The 26908-nt window shown below is 40.9% G+C and overlaps 1 protein-coding gene across 3 annotated transcripts; it reads left to right on the top strand.

The window, feature by feature from the left end:
- dot1l (DOT1 like histone lysine methyltransferase) lies at positions 1 to 25711 on the top strand. 3 transcript variants are annotated; one of them, XM_039694668.2, is made up of 30 exons: positions 1 to 171; positions 248 to 342; positions 5933 to 5976; positions 6105 to 6179; positions 6911 to 6974; positions 7052 to 7280; positions 8874 to 8968; positions 9072 to 9134; positions 9276 to 9331; positions 9505 to 9584; positions 9982 to 10050; positions 12507 to 12613; positions 12778 to 12819; positions 12902 to 12994; positions 13101 to 13335; positions 13423 to 13524; positions 13660 to 13751; positions 14334 to 14435; positions 14522 to 14659; positions 14782 to 14907; positions 15457 to 15908; positions 15982 to 16090; positions 16171 to 16317; positions 16413 to 16485; positions 16604 to 17163; positions 17254 to 17459; positions 17552 to 17616; positions 17694 to 18293; positions 20017 to 20618; positions 22507 to 25711. In XM_039694668.2, the coding sequence occupies exons 2-29, from the start codon at positions 262 to 264 to the stop codon at positions 20508 to 20510; spliced, it is 4599 nt and encodes a 1532-aa protein (XP_039550602.2). In that variant the 5' UTR covers positions 1 to 171; positions 248 to 261; the 3' UTR covers positions 20511 to 20618; positions 22507 to 25711. The 3 variants fall into 3 exon arrangements, with proteins under 3 accessions (XP_039550602.2, XP_039550604.2, XP_088991601.1); XM_039694670.2 differs by lacking the exon at positions 20017 to 20618 and having other exon boundaries at positions 2 to 342; XM_089135475.1 differs by lacking the exons at positions 1 to 171; positions 248 to 342; positions 5933 to 5976; ... (1 more) ...; positions 6911 to 6974; positions 7052 to 7280 and having other exon boundaries at positions 8890 to 8968; positions 9542 to 9584.
- Positions 25712 to 26908: the final 1197 nt, after the last annotated feature.

Here is a 26908-nt window from a genome sequence, read left to right as displayed (position 1 = left end):
CGCATTTTTTTCATTCGTGAGCCGGTCAAGATGGCGGCGGTACTGCCGAGACTGAGCAGCCGCTCGGCTTAATCGATCATTTTCTCTAAATCACCGGGGCAGATCGGATCCAAATCGACCAAATCTTGCGGCGCAACTTTGTGAAATCACCCCCACCCTGCGATATTCAACGTGAGATCCTATCGCGTTAAACCGGCTATTTTTTCACGAAAAATGCTCTTGCTCTAGCTTGTGTCTCGTCCATTAGCTTTACTGGGGAGAATGGGAGAAAAGCTGGAGTTAAAACTGAAGTCGCCGGTCGGAGCCGAAGCTGCAGGCTACCCGTGGCCCTTGCCTGTATATGTAAGTACTCTCAGTTTTGTTGTTTTAATAAAAACCCAAACCAACACCGGGATTCCCTGCCTTGCTATCAGGCGAAGTGGGTCATTTAGCTAGAGAACAGCGTGCATCAAAACGTGTAACCTACAGTGTGTAAATGTTCTCATTGTTGTTTTAGCTTGTTCGCGTGCTTGTTTCAGTAAGTTACTAGTGTTTTAACAACCGCTACAACTGGGATACGAGAGTGTCAATACATCCTAAAGTGTTGGATACCCGTAAGCATTTGTGTATAACGTTATATTCATAAAGCGGTGCTCAGAAGGTCACTAAACACTAGTTAGACCTGAAATGACACAGCCTGTTGTGTTTTAAAAAGACTAAATATATTATAACCTCGAATAAAATATTATTTGAATCGTTGGAAACACACACTGAGTGTGTGTAGCCTGCTGACCTAGTTGGCCATCTCATACAGTGGTTGCGTCTTAAATTCTAGTGAGCTGTCTACCTAGTAGGCAGCATGTTTATGCTTATATGGCGGATTAAATGCGATTTAAACGTTAATATGTTGTTCGAATCGTTTAAATTTGTAATAAAATATTATGACGGGGACTCTTTCTAGTGGTTATATTTTGTATGCCAGTTAGTTGACCTATTCATAACACCCTTAAACAAACTCACTTCACATCGAATCATTGACTCAAGTCACTTTTAAACAAATACGAAACAAATAAGTTAGTTTATTAAAAACAAAATGACTCCTTGAAGGGGGCGTATTCATTTTGTTGGTCAAACCAATTGAATACGGAGTGACACCTCGCACTCGAATTCTATTGGTTCGTGCTGTTGTCAGTCTTTGAAGGAAAGAAAGCAGTGAATACTATGCTCACTAAGTAGGCAGCTCATTAGAGTTTGAGACGGAGTCCAAACGAAAACCTGCCATACCAGAGAGTGTGTATGACACGTTATTCACGAACAAATTGTTTTAACTTACAGTATTGCACATTTTAAGCCTAAAACGACGGTTTGTATGACAATGTATTCAACGAATGTTTATAGAGACTGGAGTTCACGCTAGCCATCATGCTAACAGTCTGATAGCAGGGCTAGCTAACTTTATCGCTTTTTAGCCAACACCAATAGTCGTAAAACTCTAGATAACGTAAACCGTACAAATATGTCTCAGAAGTGTGTGTAGATATCTGAAGTGGATATATTAGGGTGTGAGATGCTTCGTACCGGCTAAATATCGCACGAAGGGTGTTAAACAAAAGGCGAGTAGTGCACTCAGGCGAGAGGACAGCATCTCCTTGTGTTTTTTTTATTGACAATTTGCTCTGATTTGTGTCCTGTAACGTATCTTACAGTTTAGATGTTCTAGTATGTTTTTTATACAACACATTTGCTCAGGAACTGTCAGATTTGTCACTGGCGGCTTAAAATGCGGGTGCTCATTTGGCAGCCCTTTATTTTGGTTACCATCTGTATACACATTGAAAGGGGCAAAGTGTCATAACCAAACCCATATGACTGACATTTCTTGAAAAACAAGCTAGTATGCAAGATTATTTGGGAAGTTTGTCAATAACTGACTTTTTAGTGGTTGCTGGGTTGTAAAACTTGCTGGACTTGAATATTGGCGTTTTCAGGTAGATGTTCCAGCATATTTACATTATTATTGAAGCTTGCCTGCTAATTATTGTTATTATTATTATTATGGCTCAGAGGATTAGATATCCTAACACAGGGGGTTTCACCTGACGATAAAGCTGAAATAAAACACTCTATATTGGCATTGAAGCAGGGGTGCAAGTATACAGAGGTGCGTATCATAGAGAAATGGTGGTGGTGACTCTTAATATGCTTTGAACTGCATAGCAACGCCCTGGTAACCATCCAAAACACCCTAGCATACTGACGGCATTTTTCTTTTGAAAATGTAGTTTTCTAGTTTCCGTGACTGTTGTTCCCTTAAAGACATCAAAAAAGTCTTGTTCACATCATCCATTCTGAGTCAGCCACCATTTTTCTTTCTGTTGTTTCTGAAAGCATTACAGTCATTCCACATGTACAGTAATCATAACACTCAGATTCCACGGCGTGATTAACCCCCCATAAAACACACATGCACTGTATTTACCTTGTTATAGAATAAAGTAGCTTAAAATTTAGGGCAGAGACAAGCATATTTGTTTTAATAGCCTATTTATTACAAGAACGTGTTCGGAAAGACTTTTCTCACGCCATCAAGGTTGTCAACGCAATTTCAGTCTTAGGCGGAAATGGGGGGCAGATCAAAAGGCTGTGGTTTCCACAGAAACAGCTGTCTCATTTGTCCCTCCCGTCAGTTAATACTATGATTCATGCTCATTTTACTCAAACTGAGAATGTGGGAAGTGCAGGTTATTTTTGTCACTAAAACTCCAGTCTCTGTCATTAGTGTGTCCTTTCTAGTAGTGTGTTAGTAGTTGTGACCTCAGCAGGTTTACTGTCTCACTAGGCCTCAGATGACTTCCGTCTTTGACTTTGGCTGATATGGGATGGATGCCCCACCTACTGAGAGCCATATTTCTGCCCTGCTGTTGGGTAAACAGAATTGCAGATTGCCCACGATTGGCAAGCTTTCAGATATGCCTTGCAAATTGTTGTTTAGGGAGGTGTGTATTCTGTTAATTAGGGAGTCTGTGTGGTGGTTATCCACATGCACTGTTGATTTAGAAAAAATTCACCCAAAAATGTTTGTCGTCGTCATTTATTCCACCCTGTGTCGTTCCAAACTTATATTGCTTTTTTTCTTGTGAGGAACACAAAAGGAGATGTTTGGCAGAATGTTCACGCTGATTTCACAGTGAAATTGAATGCAGAGTTATGTAAAGCTCCCCCATAGGGATGTCACGGTGTATAAAAGATGCATTTTAGTCGATCGGATCACAAGTGGACATCGCTAAATTCAGGCGTAAATTCAGTCTAAAGGCCTGTTCACGCCTGGACGAATTTCGCGCGCATTATTCGCCGGCGTTTAACACCTCGTGACTAAACAAAGGGCGCCAGTGTGAGTCTGCACACGGTAAAATGCCACGCGTAAAAGCGTCATTTTTTTAAAAAACGCCTTGGGTTCGTTTTTTTTAGTTTGACACGCCGCGTCAAAAACTATCCGACCAATGAGATTGGCGCTTTTCCTCACGTCTTTGGAGCTTCTGAAGTTACAGTAAAACACAACTTGGGGGCGCTCAAACACAAAACGGTCTTGACGAGCACATATGTGCAATGGCGAAGAAGATGTACGCCAAGTAGCGTCGCCTTCTACACAGCCAGGAAGAAATAAGACGAGGAAGATGCAAGGCAAAATGATTTTAGAGCTGCTGTTCTCATTGGTGCTAGAACATAAAGAACTATATGACAAACGCGACTATAGGGACTACAGACATCTTGATAAAAGAATACTGATATGGAGTGGTATTGCAGAGCAAATTGGCGCCATCTAGTGTCAGGGAATGAATTTGCATGTTCACTCTGCTCTTCGTCAGCGAAAATCGCGTGGGTGTGAACACAAAAAAACGCTTTGAAAAATGCTAACGAATAACGCGCGCTGATATTCGTCCCAGTGTGTCTTGGGAGAATGAACCCTTTAAGACATGGAAAAAGAAGGGATATGTGAGAGTTTTCTTGTGACATTTTCAAGAAATATTTCAGGATTTTATTTGACGTGACAGTGTTTTTCAAAGGCTGAAATACCCTTGTTTTTCAGAGACTCGGCTTAGTGATTTTATGTTTTTTTCCTTCTCTCCTTCGTCCACTCACGTGCTATTTTGCCTCACGGCTTCACATTGTGCTCCGAACAAAAGCATCCCACTCACCTGGGGTGAGAGGAAGGAGGTGTTTTATCGAACACTGAGCGTAACTGTTTTCTTTCTTTCTTGCGCTCCCGAAACCTTCGTTCACGGCCACATTTACATCCCATATCTGAAAACTTAAATCAGCTATATTTGCTTCCATATCAAGTTCCTTGAACTTGGAGACACAATGATTTGTTAAGAGAATGAGAAAATAATAATTGCACACTCCTCACAGTTTGAACGTTACAATCTGGTTAAACATGTCAGTGTGTGTGTCCGCACCGAGGTGTGGTGATCTGCCGTCCCAGCCAAAAAGAACAGTTGTGCTGTGAGGTAATCGCGGTTCACGAGGCGTGATTTCCTGGCGCGAGTCACATCAAGTGTGCGTGAGGTGAGCGAAGAGTCCGATTTTGTGCTCATCATGAGTCAAGCCTGCTTGTAACAGAGGGCTGTTAGCTTTTATTTCTTGCTCTCTGTCTTCCTCCCCTCCTTTCCTCTGGATATTTTTAGCTGCGGCTCTGGTGTTGCTGTGCGCCGGAACACCCCATACACGCGCTGTCCCCTCCCTCCCCGTGCAGCACGATGAGCTGAACTGAAGTGTCTGCTTGTGCACATACACACTCTGCCATCTGTCTTAGCATTTGCATTTAACGCAGTATTGAAATAACGCATATCATCCGTATCCCGCTTTAAATAAGTGCCCTTGTTCAGCCTCAGACTGTGGCTGCATTATTTCCCAATGCCGTCACGCCACCTCGGAGCTGCAGGGGTGGGCGGAAAAGCACGAGACCCGCCATACTTGCAGCCAAGCGGGAAAACGGCTCCCTGCTGGATGAGGAGGAGCCTAGTGAGGCAACGGAGCCCAGCAGCGGCACACTCCGGCAGGCAGAGGGTTTCTCAGGACTCTGTTGACGGAAAGTGGGTCACTGGGTCAGGAAGCAGCAGAGCTCCAGAGGATGGGTCACATCCACATTTTAGACACAATCCTGGGTTAATTGGCATCAAAACTGATTCATTATGACCTTGGAGCTCTGTAAAGGCCAGAATTACATGTATTTAAGTACGGCACAGTCATGTGTGATGGCTTCCAGGCCTTGTTTATGTTTAACATACCAATTTTGGTAATTGATATAAAGCTAAATTAGAATATAAATATGTGAACCGTTGCAACTAACTGAAATCGTACTAAAACTGAAAAAGGAAAATGTAAATATAAAAGTGATAAAAGCACATAAAATGAATGAATCCATATAAATGCTGTTTGGCATCAGTTTCATGAACTTGGCTGTGAATGAGGAATTATAATTCCCAACATATCTGTTTTGGACACAATTAAAATGAAACTGGACATATAAGCTCAAATTCAAAATATTAGTAAATACTGTAGTAGTAGATAAATAATACTTAACACTTGGTGAATAAGGCCCATTTTGTTTTTCTCACAAACTTTGTGCTGAGATATAGATCTTGCTTTGCATTCATGGACCGCAACATACGTGATCTGTGACGCCGGCTTGGTGACATAATGTACTTATCTGGGCATGTGCGCCCGATGAACTTGTTTAGCTGCTTGACACACTGGCTGCTGTGTGTGCAGGAATGTGCTACAGTTGTGATCCGTGACCCTGCCTAAACTGGAAAGGTCATGTTTCTGTTGTAGTTGTAGAAACTTGTTCCTTAATAACTACCCCTTTTCCAAATATGTAGTAGTCTAGCGAGTAAGTAAACGGTAATTTGAACCTTGTTTATATCTCAGCATTTCTTTCCTTTTGCCCCAGGATAAACATCATGATGCTGCACATGAAATCATCGAGACCATACGGTAAGTCTGTAATGGGTATTATGGTTTGATTTTGCACTTGTATTTGACTGCACTGTAAGAGGTGTATTGTCAATAAAACAGTAATAATCAGTTTAGTAAAACCTAACATGTCTCTTCTCTTCGTCCAGCTGGGTGTGTGAAGAGATCCCAGATCTCAAACTCGCCATGGAGAACTACGTACTTATCGACTACGACACCAAAAGGTGAGGAGATTGTCACAAAATGGTCTCATAAACAGGGCTTGACTAACTTTTTTGCTCACCAGCCACTGTGGCTAGTGGTTCTCCAAAGTCAGGGCTCCAGACTAACTTTTCCACTGGTTGAACTGGTGCTACCAACTTTCTCAGTTGCTCGGAGCTACTTCTCTCCATTAATGTCTATGGCGAGTCACGTTGGGACTGGGCAACTTCGCATCCGAGTCGACCCCGGGATAAAACAGTCCGAATATAAACACTTATTATAGGCCGTAGTAGCGCTGTCAAACGATTAATCGCATCCAAAATAAAAGTTTGTTTACATAATATATGTGGGTGCACTGTGTATAATTATTTATATATATATATATATATAAAAATACACACACCGTTCATTTTGAACATAAGTGACGGACTGCAGCAGATGATTCAACTGCGTTCTGTTGCGAGAGCGTCCACTCGCACTTATGCGACGACATAAAATTTGAATTCCCACATTCTCAAAAAATTGTCGCAGTCTGGAACCCTGCAAAGTTACTAGGCACTCCGCGTTTTCACTGGCCACCATTTTGACATTGATTCCATTGGTGAAAACTGCCATAGATATATCTATCTTTAATATTATCTCATAATTTGGCAGCTGGTAAATTAGGCTGGTGTCACTTTAAGATACTAGTTTTACGAAAGTAGATATTCTGTGAAGTTTGTCATTTCATATTACAATTTTGTTTTTCTTGCAGCTTTGAGAGTATGCAGAGACTGTGTGATAAGTACAACAGAGCCATTGACAGCATTCACCAACTGGTACGTCAAGTCTGTTTTGCACACAACAGATGATTTTTGCCTCGAACAAAATGTTAAACTGTGTTTGTGTGTTGCAGTGGAAAGGGACCACCCAACCCATGAAACTGAACAAGCGGCCTTCCAACGGCCTGCTGCGTCACATCCTGCAGCAGGTGTACAACCACTCCGTCACCGACCCGGAGAAACTCAACAACTACGAGCCATTCTCTCCCGAGGTGTACGGAGAGACCTCCTTCGACCTGGTGGCCCAGATCATTGACGAGATGGAGATGATGGAAGACGACACCTTTGTGGATTTGGGCTCTGGTCAGTAATGTCTGTTATTGAGGGTCTATTCGATGGGGACCCGAAAGTACAAGTGAACATTGCAAATCTGAAAACGCAACTTCAAAATTTATTTCAATAAATAGGCCTTTAGTAGCAGCCTAAGATTGAATGTCCAATAAAAATGCATTGTAAGCTATAAAATCGGAAAACTGAGCTGTGAATTAAAAAACGCAACAGTAAACGGGTAGGTAAAAAAATATAGATTTCTCGATTTGAATCAATTCTCATTTTCATGAACCCACATTCTCTGTGCTGTTTTCATTTGGTGAATGAATAGAGCTCCCATCCAATAAATCACAAGTTTTGTGCTATCAAATGTGCTTTTGATATGAAACCAAGTCTCAGCTTTCAAATTCTTGTCAATTTATTAAGAAATGCTAACAATAAATACCGCTTTGGCGTTCTTCAAGGTGTCGTGACCATATACTGTAAAAAAAAATGGACAAAGCGTCTGTGATGTCACTCATAGACTTTCTGAATAAAAGTTTTGAGGCTGTTTATGGGGTGTATGGGTGACTCTATCTTTTGAAAATCTTGTGAAATCCTAACCCCTCCCACCTTCTGGCCAATCCATATATGGTAAAAGGGCGGGCTTTGTATGAGACTGAGCCAGCCGGTGGACGCTCCTCTTCAGCCAAGCATCCTCAGGATGGCTACAGTCTATTACTTTCTACTACAGGCTACTACTTTCACTGCAAAGCTGCTGAAGAGTACAACCCATCAAAATATATTCACACTTCAATGTTGGACATATCAGTCTATTCTTATGTTATATTAATTAATTTGGCAGACGCATAAGTGTTTCAAACGTCAGTTATAGCCATAGGTAAAGTACCTCAGACGCTAACTTATCTGAGGCGATTTAATGCTAACTGTTGCAGTGCCACTGTCCACAAATATTGATACTAAATAGTGCTACGTGAAATAGTAGTGGAATGTCAGAACAATTCAAATGTTCAGAAAGGACACAGAGGTGGTATGATGTGTATTGGAATTCTATTCGGTGCAGCCCTTTATCAGCTGTCAATCAAGCTGTCAATCAAAGTTAACCACGCCCTTATTTGTCATACATTTTATATCTAAATACAATCTTATAAACTAACGAGTTAGAAAAAATTCACCCACCTCAAATCGAAAAATACAATTAAAGTCCATGGGGCCAACCTGTAAAAACATAAATTTACGCTGTGAAAACGGACATTTTAACATTGGGTCCCTTTTGGGACTTGCACCTAGTGGATTTTCGATGTATTGCAGTTTTTCGCACTTCCGGGTAGGCTTGGTCGTGACGGATCTCATCCACTTTACTATTTACAGCACCAAATGAACACGAATGAATGAGCATCAGAAGGTATATCAAAATATACAGTGTCATACGGGAATTATTATAACATTATCGCTGCGGAAAGACGTCGATAAAACAGCTTGTTAATGTCACGACAGCTCACAACAGCGAATTCACTACTAAATTGGTAAAAAAACGGGCCTTGAGTAGCAGTTTTAGGTTGTAATTCCAATAATGTCCAGTTGTTCCATTATACATGACATGCAGTGTTGTTGCTTGAATTACAGGGGTTGGTCAGGTAGTCCTGCAGGTCGCTGCAGCCACCAACTGTAAACACTACTTTGGCGTGGAGAAAGCAGACACTCCAGCAACCTATGCAGAGGTACCAACAGGAAGCCGAAACTTAAACGTTCCTTATACCTGACGTTTTGAGTTTGACTCAAAATGGATTTTCCCCTAATATTTGTATCTGAATGTGTTTACAGTCAATGGATAAAGAATTTAAGAGGTGGATGAAGTGGTATGGCAAAAAACATGGCGAGTACACGGTGAGTGTGTGTTCTAGTGATGCGCCAAAATGATCCCTAGTGTGTTTGTTTATTAAAACATATGTTTTTACTTGTTAAAACTTCAGTATTTTGACTGCAGTGAAATTTGTGCATACTTTGTCATCTGGTCTTGTGTGGCAGTTGGAAAGGGGAGATTTCCTGTCAGAAGAATGGAAGGAACGAATAGCCAGCACAAGGTATGATCACATACAGACTAATTAAATGCTTATAATAAGGAGCATTTTTCCAAGTAATGTTAGTTTTTTTGGAAATGTTACATTTGCATCATTAATTCTTCATAATTCAGAACCGTTTGCATGTTGTACATAACGTCTTGTGTAAGGATGTAGTGTGATGTGCTCTTTTGCAGTGTTATTTTTGTGAATAACTTTGCCTTTGGTCCTGAGGTGGACCACCAGCTGAAGGAACGATTCGCCAACATGAAGGAAGGTTTGTGGTGTCGTTGTTGTGGTCTTGTTAAAAAAAGACTAAATAATGAATAGGGCTGCACAGCTAATCAAATCTAATTAATAGTTTAGCCTGAGCGCTCCTGTTTCCATCTGATTTTATATGTGAGAAATCATGTTAAATGTTTCCTATTGCTATTCAAATTGGTATTGAAATCATTGCATTTAATGCAGTCCTAACTTGAAGTAAACTGCACAGCTGCTTACATTTGAAAAAGAAAGGGTCTCTGTGTCAGAGTAGCTCAAAGGCACCTGTGTCAACATGTCATGCTTGACCTTTGACCTTTAGTTTGCATTGACTTACAGATGTCAAGGAGTTGAATATGTGCTCAGATTTTCTCCTGTGTGACCTGGCTGAATTTCAGTCTCGTTTCTTGCAGGTGGAAAAATTGTATCCTCAAAACCTTTTGCACCTCTTAACTTCAGAATAAACAGCCGAAACTTAAGTGGTGAGTATAAAAGTTTGTACAACAGGAGTCCACTACAAAAAGATGGTACCATGGTAAAACATAAGAAAGAGAGAGAGAAAGAAAGACATGATATTACTATCATGGTAGTGTTTTTTACTTTAAAAATATTTAAAGTCTTTGGTGGTTATTCTCTGATATGTTTTTAGGCCGTGTGTCCACCAAAGCGTTTTTAGGCAGCTGAAAACGCCTAGCTGTGGGGGGGGGCGCTTGAGCACTTTGGCAGCGCAGCGTTTTTTCCGTTGAGACGTTTCGTTGCTGTGATATAGAATATCCGCGGCACAGTTTCCTTGTAACTGATTTCGTAATTTGTTTCATACTAAACATTTATTTTTCATCCATTTTGTTCGGTTAGCTCTGCCAGTTGATGTTGTACAGAAAGAATGTTGTGACAGTTGGTCAGTGTGGTATTAGTCCCGCCCCTCCTCCACTGTGATTGGACGGCTTGGTAAAGTGACCGTGTTGAGCGCTGCGTTTTACCCAAAGTTGAACATTTTTCAACTCACGGCGACCAGTAAAAACTACGAGCACTTCGGCGCTCTAAAAACGCTTAGCGCCTCGTTATGCTTATGGCGTTCTAAAAACACGGCGCTCCCATTGAAAACATACGCCAGGGGCCTTATCTATCAACACTGCGTACGTACAAAAACACAGCGTACGTCAGTTCTCACATTAACGGCCAAATGTACTAACATTGAACGTAAGAATGTGCGTTCCTCCAAGTAAACTTCATGTTTGGCCTACGTACATTTGCCTTGATTTTTGTCCGTTGGCGACTCAAAGTGGCAGTAAAGTGAAGTGGCAAACATTACACTACGAATTGTTCTATCGCACCACCAGCTGTCAGATATTGCTTAATATGTCAAATAATGTTTCAATTACAAATTATGTCACACGATTCTTATTAAAATATTATATTATGCAATTAAGTAAGAACATAAAGCATGCGCAAACCCGTCTAGCAATGGCAGCGTTGGCATAGGAATAAAAAATAAACTTCATTAATTCAGTCAGTAAAGGTAAAAAAAATTAAGTAATATTTTTATTCAGCTTGGACACATTGAATTTGTTTTAAAGTGCCAGTAAATGTATTTATAATGTTACAAAATATTATACGATTTTTATATGTGTTTGATTTAAGTTTTTATTCATTAAAGAATCCTGAAAATGCTATCACGGTTTCCATGAAAATATGAAGCAGAAGCACAGCTGTTTTCAACACTGATAATAATCATAAATGTTTCTTGATCATCAAATCATCATATTAGAGTGGTTTCTGAAGGATCATGTGACACTGAAGACAAGTAATGATGCTGAAAATTCAGCTTTGATCACAGGAATATATTATGGTGTGTTCACACCGAACGCGAATTTAATTACTCGCACGAGTAGATTACATACAAAGTCAATGCAAAGACGCGAATGACGCGCCGGGTGTTGCGAATGACGCGAATTGGGCGCCAAATTTGAGCTCGAGCGAATGTTCAAGCGTCTAACTAGACGCGTATTTGACGTTCTATTCACGTTCGGTGTGAACACACCATTAGACTTTCTCATGTATTCACATAGAAGACATTTTCAGTGAAATTCCGTTTCTTGCAGGTTTCTTTTGCTAAATTGGACTAATTACCATATTTAAATTAATTTAATTGAGGGAGGAGACTGAGTGAGGCGTTGTGCTCGCGCATTGCGCTCAATTTTACGTTAATTGGGATGTACAAAGAGAATATGCGTGGGATCCTTTGTACACAGACAGCTTTGTTCGTACGCAATGTTTTTGTGTGAATTCAATGCAAGTCTTTGTACATGAGGCCCCAGGCATGTGGAAAAACGCTTTGGTTGACATATGGCCTTAAGGTGTGGTCACATTTGCAATATTTCGCCCAAAATTGTCAATAGTGCAGCGAAGCACAGCTCAACAGAAGTCAATATCAAACCAAGACGCTTTCTATTGGTCAACGCGGCAAATTCATGGCAAAAAATTCAACCCAATGCGAAGTCTATGTGGGGAAATCTTTCGCCCTCTCGCAAAATTCCCGATTTCTGCTTGCAAACAAGGCCTTGAGTTGTTGAGCTGCCACAAAACCATGGTCCAAGTAGTGTATCCACAGTAAATCCATGGAAAATGATGGTGATTTGTAGATTGAAAAGCCTTCTGTCTGTATCGTTGCGCAGGGCTTCTTCTGTATATCAGGATCAGCTCTAGTAAGCTTGTGCCGCGCTGCTGTTTGAACATTGAGCCGAACGGATAAATCAAGCCTGAAAACTCAGCGAATTCACCACCATCATTGATAATTATGGTCGTCAACCCTGCGAATTTGTGGGGGGAAGTTTTGCCCTTGCATGAAATTCCTGAACACAAAGATTAGTTCCTATTAGACTGCTTGCGAAACAATACATTTGAACAATGGTCTTTTTTTGTGTGTGTTTTTGTTAAGATATTGGCACAATAATGAGAGTAGTTGAACTGTCCCCTCTGAGGGGATCGGTGTCGTGGACGGGGAAGCCAGTGTCGTACTATCTGCATACAATAGACCGCACCATAGTAAGTTCCACTTTATTCATGTCACATGGGTTTTGTTGTTCCTCTTGGTGTACAATGGGTGTCTTATTTGCTTTAGCCATTATTGCCAGGCAAATTAAGCACACAGAGCATACCTCTTTGAGTATTACATTGATATCCAACCAGACTTTTTCTTCTTTTTGCAGCTTGAAAACTATTTTTCTAGTCTCAAAAATCCTAAACTCAGGGTAAGATTTTCGTTTTTGAATTTCATGTTGTTTTGCTCCTAAATCTCTTCCCACAACACATGCGGTGTGTTTTTGGTTCCAGGAGGAGCAGGAGGCAACCAGAAGGCGGCAGCAGAAGGACAGTAAGGAGAATAAGAGCAACACCACCACCCCGACCAAGCCCAAGGAGCACAAGGTAGACCTTCATTCATTTATTTCACGTGTATTTGTCTATACGTTTATTTAAAATAAATAATTTTCTTTATTTTAATCGATTAAATCGTCTTTGCCGTGTGCCGCAGACGCAGCATGATTCGGGTGGTGAGGAGGTCCGCTCGAACTCACATGTGCCAGTGAAGCCTTCGCCCAAACCCCGCCGGGCCAAACTGCTGTCCAGGGGCCGCAAGCTCAGCAACAGGAAGCGCGGACGGCCTAAGAAGGCTGCCGCTACCACCGCGGCCGAGCGCAAGAGCAAGAAGAGCCAGAGCGCCCTCGATCTGCTTCATGCCAAGACCCTCTCAGCGGCCCCCCCTCAGGGTGAGACGCTTATCTAAAATCAAGGCTTTTCAAGGTAATTGAAATTGGTTTATGACCTTTGCTTTTGTGCTTTCGTTCGATCCGCAGATCCTCAGAGTCCGTTCTATCAGCTACCTCCCAAAGTGCAGCATTATACATCAAGTCAGCTTCTCTTGGGCCCCACTCCACCAGGCCTGCAGGCTCTTCTTGGTAATTTCACTCAGCCTCACTTCTCCTTCCATATTTAACACGAGGAGATCTATTTCAGTTCCACAGAGTTGCATTTCTGCGCTAGTTACGTAGTCAGCCGCCCAGTTAACGTAAACTGTCTCGCTCATGATCTAGATAACGTGAAAGTCCAGTACCTGCAGTTCATGGCCTACATGAAGACACCACAGTACCGCACCAACCTGCAGCAAGCTCTTGAGCAGGAAAAGGTAAATCTCTCTCTCTTAGAATATATATTCTAATATATTATATAGTTGTAATAAAACATATGTGGTGTGTGTATACATAGATACATACATATTACTATTTGAATTCTATTAATAAATGGTTTTAAAATGATATACATTATATTTTAAATGTTAATTCATATGTGTGTGTGTGTGTGTGTGTGTATATATATATATATATATATATATGTATGTATGTATGTATATATGTATATGTTTATTTCACAAATTTTATATGTTTATTTAACAAATTTTAATTTAAAATGTGTATGTAGTATGTAGTATATAATAGTAGTAGTAGACACTATTATTATACATGATAGTTTTATACATTTTAGAGCTGTCAAAATATCATTTTTTCTATTTATTTCTATTTATATCTATCTTAGTTTTATATATATTTAATTATTAGTAGTAGTAATGATAAAACATATTAATAATATTTACGTCATATTTAAGAAATTTCATTTATAAAAAAAAATAGATAGTCTTGTGAATTTGTGAGCTCTGCAAATAAATGTACTTTAAATGTTTTTTTGTCAATGTTATTGTTCCTTTTCTCAGCTGAGGCACACAGAACTATCCGGTCAAGCCCAACAGCTGCTCAATGCTTGTAATAGCCACAAGGAGAGGATCAGAGACCTTTTCCAGTCTAAACTGGAGGAAGTAAGACTTTTCTCAACATAGTGATCTGAAGTCAATAATACAGTAGGCATCAGAGCTGAATTTAAACCCTGCCGCCAATGTCACAGCTGGGCGTGAAGGCGGTAACCGTGGAGGACCTGGTACAAGCTCAGAAGGAGATCACAGCCCACAACATGCAGCTGAGGGAACAGACCAAACAGCTGGAGAGGGATATGGCAGAGCTCCGCGATCAGAGCCTGGTGCTGGTGAGTGATCCAATATAAACCCATCATGCCCCGCCTCAACGGAGCAGAAGGATGCAATGATTCAGAAATGGCAGATTTAGAGCTAAACTCCCATTGTCCGTATGTTTGTGTGTGTTTGTCAGCTGAAGGCTCGATGTGAGGAGCTCAAGTTAGACTGGGGGTCTCTGTGTTTGGAGACTCTGTTAAAAGAGAAAGCCGCATTACGAAGACAAATCTCAGAGAAACAGCGCCACTGTCTGGAGCTCCAGGTAACTCACATGCACGCTTTATTCAGTCAGCTAAACAGGACATTGCATATTTCAGTTTCACAATTAATGTGTGTTTAGAGTTGTGGCACAAGTCTGAACCATGCCAAAAATCACATTTTGGCCTCTGATATCTTCCTGTTTCTCCACTATTTCGGTTTAATAAAGTCAGGTAAGCCCTGCCGAAACATGTGTCCGAGCTTTGATCTTTTATGTACAAGAAGGTGGCATAGGTTTGAATCAGGACTGCAACATGCCACAATCACATTTTCCATCTCTGGATTCAAGAGTTATATCAGACTTAAGATTTTCCAAAAAGTGACTTCGAGTTGAATGTGAAGGACACAACAGAAATCAATATAAATCTTTTTTTTTTTTTTTTAAAAAACAATCAAAATCTGTATTGTTATTTGGGTCAATTACTGAAAAAATGTAAATGTTCTGACAAAAGCTTGTTTACAGAAGACTGAACTAAAGGGATATTTTTACCATGAGCATTACAGGTTGGCTCTGTCTGCATTATCAATGGCTCCCCCTGGTGTTTCTTTGCAGATCAGCATTGTTGAATTAGAGAAGAGCCAGAGGCAGCAAGAGCTCCTGCAGCTCAAGTCATCCTACAGCCCGTGTGAGGTGTCCCCCTACCGAAAGGCCCTCCCTGGCCCAGATACCCGGCTCACGCTGGATTCCGACACCCCCAGACTCACCCCACAAGCCTCTGCAGGACTCAACGGCCTCAGTCCCGAGCTATCCATCAATGGCACGTCCTCGCCAGGTTATGAGAGAGGCGGTGGGAGTGGAATGGGGAAAAATGAGCTCCTCACCCGCTACCTGCCCATTTCCCCTGACCATGAAATTGTGCCACCCACCCCAGACTCGAGAACCAGGCAGCTAGGGCAACCCCAGCCCGACTACACCCGCTTTTCTCCAGCCAAGATCGCACTCCGTAGGCACCTCAATCAAGATTCAGCTGCCAATCAATTTAGAGCCCTTGGCAACATCCACCGGTGAGTAAAAATAACACGGTTAGTTGACTGAGTACTTGTCGATTAGTCACTGATCACTCACGGGTGTTTTCAGGGGCGACATTGTTGCGGTTTCATCTCCAACTCTGGGATTAAAACAGGCTTGCTCTTCACCCAATTCATCTGATATTCAAACGACCACCACACCCAAGAACACAGATAGGGTAACTACTGTGCATTTTTGTTTATGCAAACCCCTTTTTGAAAATGCAGCAAATGTTGAGCGTCTCTTTCCCAAATTCAGGCCGATAAGGAAAAGAGCCCGGCTGCTCCCGGCGACACTATAACCAGTCTACCAATAAGCATCCCCCTCAGCACTGTGCATCCCAGTAAACTTCCTGTCAGCATCCCGCTAGCCAGTGTGGTGCTGCCGATCCGTGCAGAAAGACTGGTACGAATCTATGTGGGCGGAAGTGATGATACATGATCTTGTGGATGTTTCTTGCCCACATTTCAGCATTAATTTAAGCCGTTTTCTTTTGGCAGAGGAGCACTCCTAGTCCAGTTTCAAATCCAGCTGGACAGAGCAATGGCAAGGCACCTCTCACGCCTACCTCAGGTACAATCTTTGGACTTCATAAACCAGATGTTCAAAAATAAGGTCTAATCAAACATCATCCATCCATGTAGGTGATTTAAATTAGTTATCTTCTAAATCCAAATCTGTTTCCTCTTAGGGTACTCCTCCAGCTCAGGATTGGTTAATGGCTATCACTCTGCCATGTTGACCGAGGACCAAGACTGTGACACCGCATCCCCTCCCCCTCACAGCACGCCTATCATGGGGCTTCAGTCCCGCGGCTCTGGCCTCAGTCCTCCACTGGGCACCGGAGGTGTGCTGCAGTATGCCGATGGCCCACCGAGGCTTCCCCCCGAGGACGGCCATGACCACCAGGGCCACGAATCTGACACAGAGCCCTTGGACAGCGAGGCTCGTCGCCGTATCTTTTTCTCCTCATCCTCTTCCTCCTCCTCGTCTTCATCCTCCACTGGAGGCTCGAGGCTGCACCATGGGTCGGTAAAGCAGGGTCACCATCATCACAATAAGCACCACCATCACCACCACCATAATCATCACTCTCCAAGTTCTCATAGCCACGAGGGGCGGAAGCGTGGCCGGCGGAAGCGCAGCTCCTCTGGGGTCATGCCCATAAGCGGCTCCCCCAAAAGAAGGGCGTTTCCTGGTCTGGGCTGCCCAAGCCATTCCTCTGGATCGCCGCTTAATATCAATTCTATGGTGAGTGGACACAAACAATGGTGGTTGTTAGTATTGCTCAAACGTACGATTGGCCTCGAATCAGACTCGACGTGTTCTTTCTTTTACTAGGTGAACAACATAAACCAGCCTTTGGAGATCTCCGCCATCTCTTCCCCAGAGCAATCAGGCCGAAGCCCATGCGGGCCAGATCTAGATCAGCCTCCCGTGCTCAAAAGAGAGCGTCCCCTGGAGCTCAACACGGATCGCTATTCCTCCACCCCTAGTTCGGACGAAGAGGGCACCAATTACGCTCCAGACACTTCTAGTTCAAGCCGGTAATATAGTTTTCCTTTCGAATCAAGTTAATTGACCTTTAAACTTCGTGGAATGTTGTTTGATTTAGTACCTTGATTGTTTTCCCGTTTAGAATCGAACGGAAAATTGCCACAATTTCCTTAGACCGAGATGGACCTATGAGAGATGTGGAAAGGGGTAAGTGGCGTGTGTTTTGGCTTACAGAGATTTCAAGTTTCAAGTGTCTATTTGTAACGGAACGTGGCTTTTTATAGGCTCGCAGGGACGTAAATCCGGTGCCAGCAGCGTGAGCAGTGAGGTGTCCTCTTCCTCCGGAGCCAGCAAGTGGAAATCCACCTTCTCCCCAATCTCTGACACCAAGCCAACTCCTTCGGACCTCCGCCAAGGTGGTTCGCCGTTCGGCATGGGGACATCCCGAGGGAGCACGGACTCTGACTCAGACCAGAAACCACAGAGGAGAGGGGAACGTGAACGTGAGCCTTACGGGAACTCAAACCTCTTCCTCAGTCAGGATGGTGGCGGTCGCTCGGTCGTCAACACGGAGCGTCCGCTGCAGAAACAGAAAGTGCGGGAGTGGGACCTGAAATCCGTAAGTGGATTGGCCAGCCAGAACCTCTTTATATCTGCCGCGGCCAGTGGAGGTATCCTGAGTGGGAAAGTGGGCGGGACCACTACTGTTTCGTCTGCATCCTCAGTGGGACAGTACTTTCCCCTGGGTGGGGCTTCAGTTCTGCAGTCCTTATTTGGAGCGCAGACGCCCGGACCAGCCACCAGCGGAGCCCCCCGGTTGGTCAACGGACATTCGGCGCTTGGCAGTTTCTCCAGCGCCGGGCTGGCAGGGGGCGCTGCAGGAGGTGAGTTGAAGACATTTGTCTCTCTTTGTGTTTTTGGGTGAAATTGAGTTTGTGGTCAGACCAGTCCTTTGGGTGTTGAGAAAAGGTAAGTTAAAGCCCAGTGCTGCCACCTTGCCTGGCTCTCTCACACTGCTTGCTGTGCGGACTGTGCAAAGGCTAAAGCTACGCACCTAGAGGAAATGAGAACAGGTTGTAATAAAATTATGTCCTGGATATGTTTCACCCCAGTCAAAAGAGAAAATGAAACCCTGAGCTGCATATCAGGATATTAGAATGATTTGTGAAGGGTCATGTGAGTAGTGATGCTGAAAATTCAGCTTTTATCACAGGAATAAATTACATTCTAAATATATATTCAAATTGAAAAGGTTATAGAAGTTGTAATGATATTTCGACTTCTTTCAAAAACATAAAAAAAATTTATAGACCCCAAATATTTTAACTATTTTTTTATCTAGTTTTTTCTTTAGATTTTCCCGTGAAACATGTTCTTGACAGGTTTTATTGGGTGAATCCCACAAAGCTTCCTGCAACACCTTACAAAGCCAAATCCTTTTAAATCATTTTCACCGGCCTTTATGGTGTAAACTGGTGATTTAGAGGCCTGTGAAAATATTCAGAGCTGTCAAGCTCTTTGTAATTTGTGAGATTGCCGAGAAAGTCCTCGACTCCTTCACATTTTCTCTGGGTGTTTGTCTTCATTGCAGTTCTTGATTTTGGGTGTTGAGGCATTTCACTCTGTACCAGCACCTCACAGTTCATGAAAATGAAATTAGTCTCATGATCAGTAGGGTTGAGTATTGTTTGTGTTTTATCCAATACCAGTACCTACTCTGTATTTTTTTAAACTGTTCTTGAAATGGTACTTAAACGGATGGTTCGCCCAAAAATGAAAATTAAGTCATTAATTACTCACCCCCCTGCTGTACCAACCCCGTAAGACCTTCGTTCATCTTCGGAACACAAATGAAGATATTTTTGATTAAATTTGAGAAGTGGATCACTACCCCATAGGCACCCTAAGGGATCGAAACTTGACGGCCCAGAAAGTCATTGAAGAAAATGTTTAAATATTCCATGTGACAACAGTGGCTCAACTATAAGTTTATCAAGCGACGCAAATACTTTTTGTGCGAAAAAACACAACAAAAATAACGACTTTTTTCAACTATTCCTTTTCTTCCTTGAAGGCCTGAGATGAGAGTTCAAGAGATTTCCACGACGCATGCGTGAGAACTGCGTTCTTTTTCTACTACTTGTTCAGTTCTTCCGCATGCGTCGTGGAAATCTCTCAGGCCTACAAGGAAGGAAAGGAATAGTCGAATAAAGTCGTTATTTTAGAGAGCAAGAGACTTGCGTGTGTGCGCCTCTTGACACCGAGATTCAGCACCGAAATTTTCGTTCTTATTCGGTCTGGTTACTACCTGTTACGTCAGAAACGTTCCCTATTATCACCGAGTTTCGGTCCCCAACCCTAATGATCAGTGAGACAGGAGTAGTGAATGGAGATTTATTTACCCTTACAAATATATATTTCATTAATTGGAAACTGTTTATGATTTAATTGGTTTGAGGTGATGACGGTACATCAGCGCAGTGCCTCGTTGCTTTATGTGCTTGTTTGTTGGACTGGCTTGCTGCTGTGCACAATCTGGCTGAGCCCCCATTTTTCTGTCTCTCTCTCTCTGTCTTTTGCTCCCCTCTCTGTGGTGTATGTCTGCAGGGATTTTTCACCATATGGTGCCTTCAGTCTCCTCACAGCAGTCTGGGGCCAATGTGCCGGGCCCCGGAGCCCTCAGTTCCCAGCAGAGGCATCTGGACACAAACCCCAAACCAGGGGCCTCGTTCTTGGCCTCTGGCCCCTCGCAGCATAGCCGCACACAGACAGTCCTGCACACACCCACCCAAGCCCTTCCTCCGCCCCCTCCCCTTCTGAACACGTCCTCTGCTGTCCCTCCCCAACCTTCCTCCCCGCGTTCCTCAAGGCCGCAGTCGTCCCTCCCCGCCTCCACCTCCTCCCCATCTCTGGCCACCTCATCCGCTTCAGTCACCACCTCTGCTTCCTCCCGGCCCTTCACTGTGCACTATCCCCCGCATCTGCCGCCTCCGCACCCCCCCGGCAGCACTGGTTCAGCCGGAGCTGGGGTCTCCTGGAGGACTCTGGGTCTGCAGGCTTCCTACACAGCCTCGCAGATCCCCGGCAATCGCCCCAGATAGGACACGTCTGGGGTGGGGGAGGGGGGGTTGAAATTGAAAGACGCTAACTAGACGGATACAGGGAAGCTACTGCATTCTGCAAGCTATGTTATTATGAGTCTGAACAAGGTATGTGGTGTTAGCATGGAAACGGGCAACACGCTTTGCTGCTTTTCTTACTTTCAATTTTTTTTTTTTTTTTTCGGGCAGCTGCATTTCCTTGTGAGTTTTTTTGGTTTCAGAAACCAGCAGTTAGAATATTAATGTCAGAATTGCCCATTTTGTAATGTCTATTGAAAATATCATTACATGTTCAGGGCTCAACAATGAGTTATTCGGAGTGATTTCTACTCTACTAGCCCCACAAATATTATTATTTTACGTGGTAGCAATGAGCAAAACATATTAGTAACCCTATTTTTGTAAGTGTTTGAAATTTTTTTATTATTTTTTAATAATAGCTGGGAATGTAATATATATAAAGTCTGTGACAATTTTATAAACATTTTTGCTAAATGATTATAATGGCTTATGCAAAACATACAAATGTAAAATATATATGTATATATATATAAAAATATAAGATGTATTTTTTTAATTTAACCATTTATATTTAATTTTGTGTGTGTGTGTATATGTATGTGTGTGTATATATATATATATATATATATACGCAAAAGCACTCACAAAATTACAGAACAATTAAATAATTAAATATAAATAGTTAAAGGTACAATATGCAAGATTGTTTTGCCACCAGGGGTCGCTAACCTCTTACAATAACGAAGGCGTATATTAATGACGGATATTCCGCATTAAGCGGAATTATGGATCTTGTCATCAAGCTGATGGATCTTTTATGGATGAGTGAATACAATGATGTTTTTAACATGACTGTAGTATGAAGCAGGGCGCGATTGCTAGATGTATACCAGCGCCACACGCAACGCGAGTCCCGCGAATATAAAGGAATAAGGACTTCTTTCTAGCGAACTACACGCAAGTGCTGAATTACAGCAGTTTATTAGAGGAATTAAACTTGAGGTAACACATGTTGTTAGGTTGTTTGTTGGCTGTATGAGACTAAGCTAGATTAACAATAGAGAATAACATACAGATCATATTCTAACTTTTCATAATGTTGAACTATATAACATTAATTAGTTTTATGTACATTAATTTGCTCACCTGTTTGCTCAAGTAACATGCAACACTCAACACTCTGTCAAGTCGAAGTTAGTCGCGGACGTGGAGCTCTCGGCATCTCGAAAGATGTTGATTATCGTTTTAGTCCTCTTTTCGTCTCTAAGTCTGCTTGCCTTGTCCATAATGTTTGAACAAAACCCTGCTAGGGACGTTCACTCAGTTGTGCTCGCATAACGGGAATAACCAACCCAGTTGTCAATGTCTGTCGCCATGGTTACTATTGCAGTACTAGGTCAAACCTGGCGGAAACCGGGGGTAACGCGGATATGACGCCATTGACCGGCGACTCCTCAAACCTGCTCACACGCCCTGTTTCCTTGGTTAAAAATCGCAATTTTTCTCATGATTTACAAATAGTCGGAAACATTTTGGATATTGTAAGTAATCAACTAAACTAAATAACATTGGCCTAGTGGTTTTTGGATATTTTACTGCAAAAATCCTGCATATTGTACCTTTAAATCATAATTAATATAAATACACTTATTTTATTATTTTATATCATATATATTTTACATATTAAATAATAAAAATCTTTCGTTTTTATATGTTTATAGAAATCTAATCATCCAGCAAAAAAGTTTATGAAATAACACAATTATTTTTGTTATATGTAGTATTTATTATTATTATTATAATTGCATATATATACACACACAAGTGTATACAAGCAAGCTCCTACACAATAATTTAAAAAATCCAATCCAAATGCATAAGTTTGCCAGACATGTAAATTGTTGAGCCCTGATGTTAATGATATGTCTGTCCACACCATGTGTAATTCCTGGATTTTACCCCCGACTGGTTACAGGTAACTGAAGAAATCTACCTCAACCCAACATAACCTATGCAATGGACAGGTGTGGACCAATGGGCTCGACTCGCTCACCGGTGCTCGAACATTTTCTAAAGCCGCCACTGTAAAAAAAAACTGGCATGGGTATCAGAACTTATCACAGGTGCAGCTTCACACACACACACACACACATACACACACACGCCCCCTAAATCAATGACAATGGGCCCTACACAAAAAATTACTTGTGAATCTCTATAACCTTGCTGCTGTTATCAATGAAAAGAAATGTGGCTTTTATGAATGATAAAATCGTATTCGGGTGGACTCCATGAAGCCTTTAAAGCCTGAGCTTGTGCTAAAATCACTATTTTAGAAGTTTTAGTCACTTTTTTTGACCAATAATTGTTCTGTAGCATAATATCCTCTTTGTATTGGGTATTTTAATCTCTTCGTTTTCCACACAAGGTAAATAATAGGAATCCACAAGCTCCGACTGTAAAAGAGTGAATCTCCAAGTTATATTTTACCCCAAAAAGAAGAAAATGTATAGAACCACAAAAAAAAAAATGTCTTGTTTATTTCTTAATAAATTCTTAGCAAATCACATGATATTAAAAGTTTAAATAAATATTTAAATAATAATAGAATATGAAACTAAATATATTTTGCGTGACATTTGTTTGCATCACAGTTTTGTCATTAAAATAGACCCTACAAAAAATACTTCAATTTCAAATTCTTCTTATTAGTATTTTTTTCTTTTTTTGGGGTATAATATGACCCTCTTGATAGGCTTCATGAGATACACTGATAATAAAATAATTGAATTATTTTTACACTGGATCATAATTTACCTGTGGATCTATTATCGACGTATTATGGCTGCATGTCATTTTTTTATTCTAAAATTTGCAAGCTTTTATTAATCAAAGGGGGGGGGGGGACTTTAATTTTACACGCATATAAAATAAATCGTAAACAATTAAAACGAGATTGAAACGCAATCTGCCGGGAGAGAAGCCGTTAGAGCCACAGAATGAGCGAATGCCTGTAAGGATCTTATTGAATCACTACGTTAACCGTTTGGTTTAGGGCCCTGTCGTAACACACAAGCTTCCACGTTCTTGACAGTTACTGCTGAACTTTTAATACAATGCACATATTTTGTTCAATCTGGGCGTCTTACACGGTACAGGCTTATTCAGGTGAATCTGGTGCTGAACCGTTTTCTTGACAGATTTCGTAGGCGTTTTCTTTCGGATTGCGAAATCCGACGTTGTCGTGGTGCTCTCCGCAATCTGGAAAACCAGCACACACTCGTACATGCATACAAACAGACACTCACACACTGATTAAAAGATGTACACACACTGGGAAAATACAAGATCACAAAACGACAACAAAACTACTGGGGAACTTCAACTCATCCTTTTTGTTTTTCTTTGTGTATTTTTGTTTTTCTTGTACTGTGAATGGTAGTCTCTCTCAGACTGTATAGTTGTGTATATAATTTGGGTTATTTATCATTTTAATTTAGTCTTTTTTGTTATTTTTTTGGTGTGTGATTGCTCTTTTTTGTTACAGAGCAGAGCACAACATGTGCAAAGTGTGTATGTACTTGACTCGCAGTCTAAAAAGACATGGTGCTACAATCTGTACAACTTAAGACTGCTTATTTATATTAAGATCATCAACAAAGAAAAAGAAATGAATAAAGATTTTGGTGGTGCTTTTAACACAGGGATGTTTTGAAGCCTTGCGGCATTTATTTTTCCTATATTTATAATGTAATCGTATTATTTGGCGCCCAGCACGAAGAAACACTTGCTTGTTTGGATCAGTGCCGTTTTTCTATAGAAGAAACACCTTTTCGTCTTAATTTACCTTAAAGAAGCATGAAAAAAGTACATTGCAGAACTTTATAGGATGACTTTTTTTTTTTTTTCAAAATGTATTTACTTCAATGGTGCTCCAACGTCGACCTGTGTGACAGGTAGTGAATGCTTTGAATAATACATTTGGCAAACTGGTGCCAACTGGCATTTAGTTCCTTAAGATTTTACTTTCTCGTTAGGATAAAGTGTGCTAAGCCTATTTGCCTACCGTCTTGGCCCGTGCGGCTTGGTGCTGTTTCTTAAAATCGTTGTTTTCTTCGCAATATAACACAAACCGCTTCATCTTACACAAACTTGGCGCGGCCGTTCACATGGATGTCAGACCAATTATGCCCATACAATCCACTATCAAAGCCTGTCTTAGAGTGCATTGCGTTGTGTATCCTAGAGTTTGAGCCTATTACGTATCGTGGTGATGTGAAGTTGTTCTGATGTGACCGGTTGTAGAGATCGCTAGTGTTTTTGTCAGTGGGCTTGTACTAGTGGTCGACCGATATGGGTTTTCCAATGACTTTTGGAATAATTACTAGCATATCTAGAGAATAGACTTGCCAGTAGCATATTTAATGGCATATATTAAATATTTGGAGAATTCATACATTCTGTTGTCATTCCAAACCTCTAGGACTTAATTTCTTCTGCAGAACACACAAAAAAAAGAAAACCAGTTTGTCCATACTGTCAAAGTCATTGGGGTCCAAAATTTGGACCCCATTGACTTACATTATGTGGACAATTTTTGAGATTTCCGCCTGCCCGATATATCGGTCTATCACTAGCTATTTCAGCGTTGTCAAAATAGTCATTGGCGTGCAACATTGTCGACTTGAAGACAAAGCGGGAGTTGACTTCCTCATTGTTTTGCGTCCTTATTTCTTTTTATAATGTTTTCTTGCTCAAGTATGTGCTCAAGGAAAACCAACCTCACCTAAGCGTTAGTCAGAATGCTGTTTAATAGACTATGGTGTATAATAATATTTAAAAAAAAGTTTAAATGGTCTCTCTGTCCAATTAACATGAGGACATTTTATTGAAATAGGATATTGACCATTAATTGTTAACCAGCACTGAGGGTTTTTTTGTTGTAGTTAATAGTCAATGTTAATGTTACTTGTTTTATTGGCCATTTTGTGTTTTGATATCTTTACGACTGTTTATCGATGATGGTTTTATTATGATTTCCTAATCCTGAGCATTTGGATACTCTTCAGAACAGTATGATGGTGCTCTCCTACACTTTCAACAAGGAAAATGCAGCTATGAAATTCATGCGCCTTACATTGTGAGGGGTTAACATTTAATAAACGTCATTGCAAGCTTTGCTTTGTGACGTCTCATTTGAACTCTTGTCCAGATGCTGTCTCCTGTTAGGGTGGAAATTAAGCTCTTCTCGAAATCGATGTTAAGCTATTTAAAAGGATAACAGATCGTAATTCTTGATGTTGCTTTTTCTCAGGTACGTGTTTAAGGTTGTGCGTTGCAAAAGGCAACTCGAGTCCTTTCGCATGTTATAAATAGATTTACAAATATGTTGGGATTATGTAAATTTAGATGTCTAAATATGTAAATTCATATAGGTTGGTCTAGTTTCTCAGGAGCATCAGTTCTGGCTTTAATAGTTTTGCATATTAAAAGGGAATGTTGAAAATATTGGCTAGCTGATAGATATAAATGAAGATGAATTTGCTTTACTGTACATTACCTGTTATAGAATTTTAATACACCATCTCAAATGTCGTAATTTGCCCTTTTTAAGTTATTAGAATGAATTTGAAAGATATGCATTCCTATTTTCAATTAATCACAATCTTATTAATCTAATGATTTTAGTTGATAAGGTTTTAAATCTCAGCTTTTTGTTAATAGTGTTTCCAATAAAAGCTCAGTTTGATCCATTTTTTTTTGTTTTCATTGCCTTACTTGCATAATGTACAAAGATTAATGTCCAGCTGGCAACGGTAATTTAGCAATAAAACAATTACAACCCAATTAAAAAAATAATCAGGCAATGCAAATGACCTTTGTGAAGTTCACTACACGTGATCATTTATTAATGTCCTTTCTGTGGCTGCATATTCCATGTGGGCCTGCTGATAGGTAAAGATGATATTTGTTGAATATAATTTGAAAAGATTGCAATGGTGTTGATATACAATGAAAATTGCTGAAATCATGTGCAACATCAAATAAAAAACAAAAAAAAAGAAATTAACGTTGTGTTCTTTTGTGTTCTTGCAAAACAGACCTTAAAGGTGTAGTTCACTTTTAAAAAAAACTTTTGCTGATAATTTACTCTCCTGTTCGAACTCGTTCATCAAAATGAACGAATCTTTTTCCGAGTCAATTTGTTCGTTGAATGAACCAAATGTTTTGGAAAAAGATTCGTTTATTTTGATGAATGAGTTCGAACAGGAGAGTCACAAATGTACGTCAGAACAGAGCAAGGCGAGCATTTGAGCTTTTAAAACTTACAGTTATTTATTTATTTTTTTAACTGAGCGATCGTTTTGCTTGATAAG

The sequence above is a fragment of the Pimephales promelas genome, chromosome 2 (assembly GCF_988280905.1).
Source record: "Pimephales promelas chromosome 2, fPimPro1.hap1.1, whole genome shotgun sequence".
Lineage (NCBI taxonomy): Eukaryota > Metazoa > Chordata > Actinopteri > Cypriniformes > Leuciscidae > Pimephales > Pimephales promelas.
This window is presented reverse-complemented; position numbering and strand designations above follow the sequence as displayed.

Bases quoted from the DNA above. Each gene is read 5' to 3' on its own strand.
- dot1l (XM_039694668.2), top strand. From the start codon at position 262: ATGGGAGAAAAGCTGGAGTTAAAACTGAAGTCGCCGGTCGGAGCCGAA. The intron at 14,660-14,781 runs GTGAGTGATCCA...TGTGTTTGTCAG, and splicing joins GCGATCAGAGCCTGGTGCTG to CTGAAGGCTCGATGTGAGGA. The intron at 16,318-16,412 runs GTACGAATCTAT...TTCTTTTGGCAG, and splicing joins CGATCCGTGCAGAAAGACTG to AGGAGCACTCCTAGTCCAGT.